Source organism: Pygocentrus nattereri, chromosome 3 (genome assembly GCF_015220715.1).
Source record: "Pygocentrus nattereri isolate fPygNat1 chromosome 3, fPygNat1.pri, whole genome shotgun sequence".
Classification (NCBI taxonomy): Eukaryota; Metazoa; Chordata; class Actinopteri; order Characiformes; family Serrasalmidae; genus Pygocentrus; species Pygocentrus nattereri.
In genome coordinates, this window is record NC_051213.1 from 3903508 (window position 1) to 3906007 (window position 2500).

General features: G+C 44.8%; 1 protein-coding gene across 2 annotated transcripts in view; it reads left to right on the forward strand.

Moving 5' to 3' along the window:
• Positions 1-2500, forward strand: part of LOC108414555 (guanine nucleotide exchange factor VAV3) — a 190781-nt gene that overhangs the window by 184936 nt on the left and 3345 nt on the right. The window contains exon 26 of one of the 2 annotated variants that reach the window (XM_037537074.1): positions 766-846. The exons of the other annotated variant lie outside the window; for it this stretch is intronic. Coding sequence (XP_037392971.1) covers positions 766-846 — 81 coding nt within the window. The remainder of the gene's footprint in view (positions 1-765; positions 847-2500) is intronic. 2 annotated transcript variants of the gene reach the window in all.

Here is a 2500-nt window from a genome sequence, read left to right on the forward strand (position 1 = left end):
GCACTTGTGTGTTACAACTACACAAGATGTGCTTCTGTAATCCATTGCACCAGTGACTAAATCAACAGTAGTTACATTGTTGTTGCATGCGTGGTTCACATGTAATTACACAGTTATTAGAGACACTTAATATAAAGTGCGGCCAAAATAATAATAATAATAAGAATATATAAGGAGCAGCAGTTGCTTTACGATGCACATTCACTAAGAACTCTCAGATCAAACTCACAAACAAATAAAAATCACACGAATGCATCTGAGCCCGTCAGCGGCGTGTGAGGTAATGTGGACCTAAGCTGCCCAGTTGGCAGAAGTCACACGGTACCGCAGGACAGAAGGTTCTTTTTGGTTCTTCTCTGTTCTGTTCTCTGCTGTTCTTCTGAGACATCCCATGCTGTTCATGGAGCTGGAGGTCATTGTTTAGACTTCTGCGCTTTGATGATTTGCTGGCTGTGACTCTTTGAGTTCATTTCAAACCAAACGCAGTCCCGTTACCTGCTTTGCTTTGCCTGGTAGCTTTGCATTTCAATTAAACATGCTTTTCCTCTGCCTCTCTCTCTCTCTCTCTCTCTCTCCCTCTCTGTCTCGAGCTCCGACTCGCTCTCTCTCGCTCTCTCTCCCTCTCTCTCACTCTCTCTCTCTCTCTCTGCCTCTCTCTCTCTCTCTCTCTCTCTCTCTCTCCCTCTCTCTCTCTCTCTCTCTCTCTCTCTCTCTCTCTCTCCCTCTCTCTCTCTCTCTCTCTCTCTCGCTCCGCTCCTGCTACAGTCCCATTGCTCTGCGGCCTTTCTTTTGTAACTCCTCCTGGCTACAGCTTTATTCCTCCCTCCTCCGCCCCCTTCTGGTCAGGTACTGGTACTGCTTCAATACTCCATTGGTTCCTATAATGGCTATTAAAGTAATACTTCAGCCATAAAAAAACAAATTTACACCGTTAAGTCCCCTTAACTCGAATGTAGTCGATCAGCTAAGGCATGCTTGGTGTCTGACATTTGCTCCTGGAGCGAAGAGGCTAATGTAGTGAAGAAATCAAGTTCCTATTAAAGGAATACTTTCATTTATGTAATGAACAAAGGATAAAAGTAGGATTCTGAATATTTCACTTGACTACATCCGGGGTACTCGTGTGAATTTGATTTTCTGATGGACTATTGCTTTAATGCTGAGACCGCAGCCTGCTTGTCCTCACAGAGTCCTCTGCTTTCATAGGCCTGTCACTGTGCACGTGTATGTTTGTGTATACAGGGAGTGGACGAAATAACAGAAACACCACATGAAATGCTCATTCTGGTTGGCCATTTTATTCACCATGTACTGGGCCTTTACACACGCGGGGTCACCGCTAGGTTGAGAGTGGACCACCAACTACAAATACACTGACAAGAGCAGCTCTGTTGTCAGAAAATGACCACTGAATACTAGAGAAGGACTTACACAAACTGTACATCAGCAGATGAGATACAGTCTCTAACTGAACACCAGTGAGTGGAAGCACAAGGTAGGTGTTTCTGATAAAGTGGCCAGTGAGTGGAAGCACAAGGTGGGTGTTTCTAATAAAGTGGCCAGTGAGTGGAAGCACAAGGTAGGTGTTTCTGATAAAGTGGCCAGTGAGTGGAAGCACAAGGTGGGTGTTTCTAATAAAGTGGCCAGTGAGTGGAAGCACAAGGTAGGTGTTTCTAATAAAGTGGCCAGTGAGTGGAAGCACAAGGTAGGTGTTTCTAATAAAGTGGCCAGTGAGTGGAAGCACAAGGTAGGTGTTTCTAATAAAGTGGCCAGTGAGGGGAAGCACAAGGAAGGTGTTTCTAATAAAGTGGCCAGTGAGTGGAAGCACAAGGTAGGTGTTTCTGATAAAGTGGCCAGTGAGTGGAAGCACAAGGTAGGTGTTTCTAATAAAGTGGCCAGTGAGTGGAAGCACAAGGTAGGTGTTTCTAATAAAGTGGCCAGTGAGTGGAAGCACAAGGTAGGTGTTTCTGATAAAGTGGCCAGTGAGTGGAAGCACAAGGTAGGTGTTTCTGATAAAGTGGCCAGTGAGTGGAAGCACAAGGTGGGTGTTTCTAATAAAGTGGCCAGTGAGTGGAAGCACAAGGTAGGTGTTTCTGATAAAGTGGCCAGTGAGTGGAAGCACAAGGTGGGTGTTTCTAATAAAGTGGCCAGTGAGTGGAAGCACAAGGTAGGTGTTTCTGATAAAGTGGCCAGTGAGTGGAAGCACAAGGTAGGTGTTTCTGATAAAGTGGCCAGTGAGTGGAAGCACAAGGTGGGTGTTTCTAATAAAGTGGCCAGTGAGTGGAAGCACAAGGTGGGTGTTTCTAATTAAAGTGAGAAGCCAGAAAGAATGATTTCATTTGGTGTTTCTGTTATTTTGTCCACCTTTGTGTTTTTTTGTGTGCAGCATTTCTCATTTCTCTAGATCTTCATCTCGCTCTCTTTCTTTTCTCTCTTTCCTCTTAATCCTCTCTCAATCAGACTCTTTCTTTTTTTCTCGTGACTTATCTCCCATCTCTCT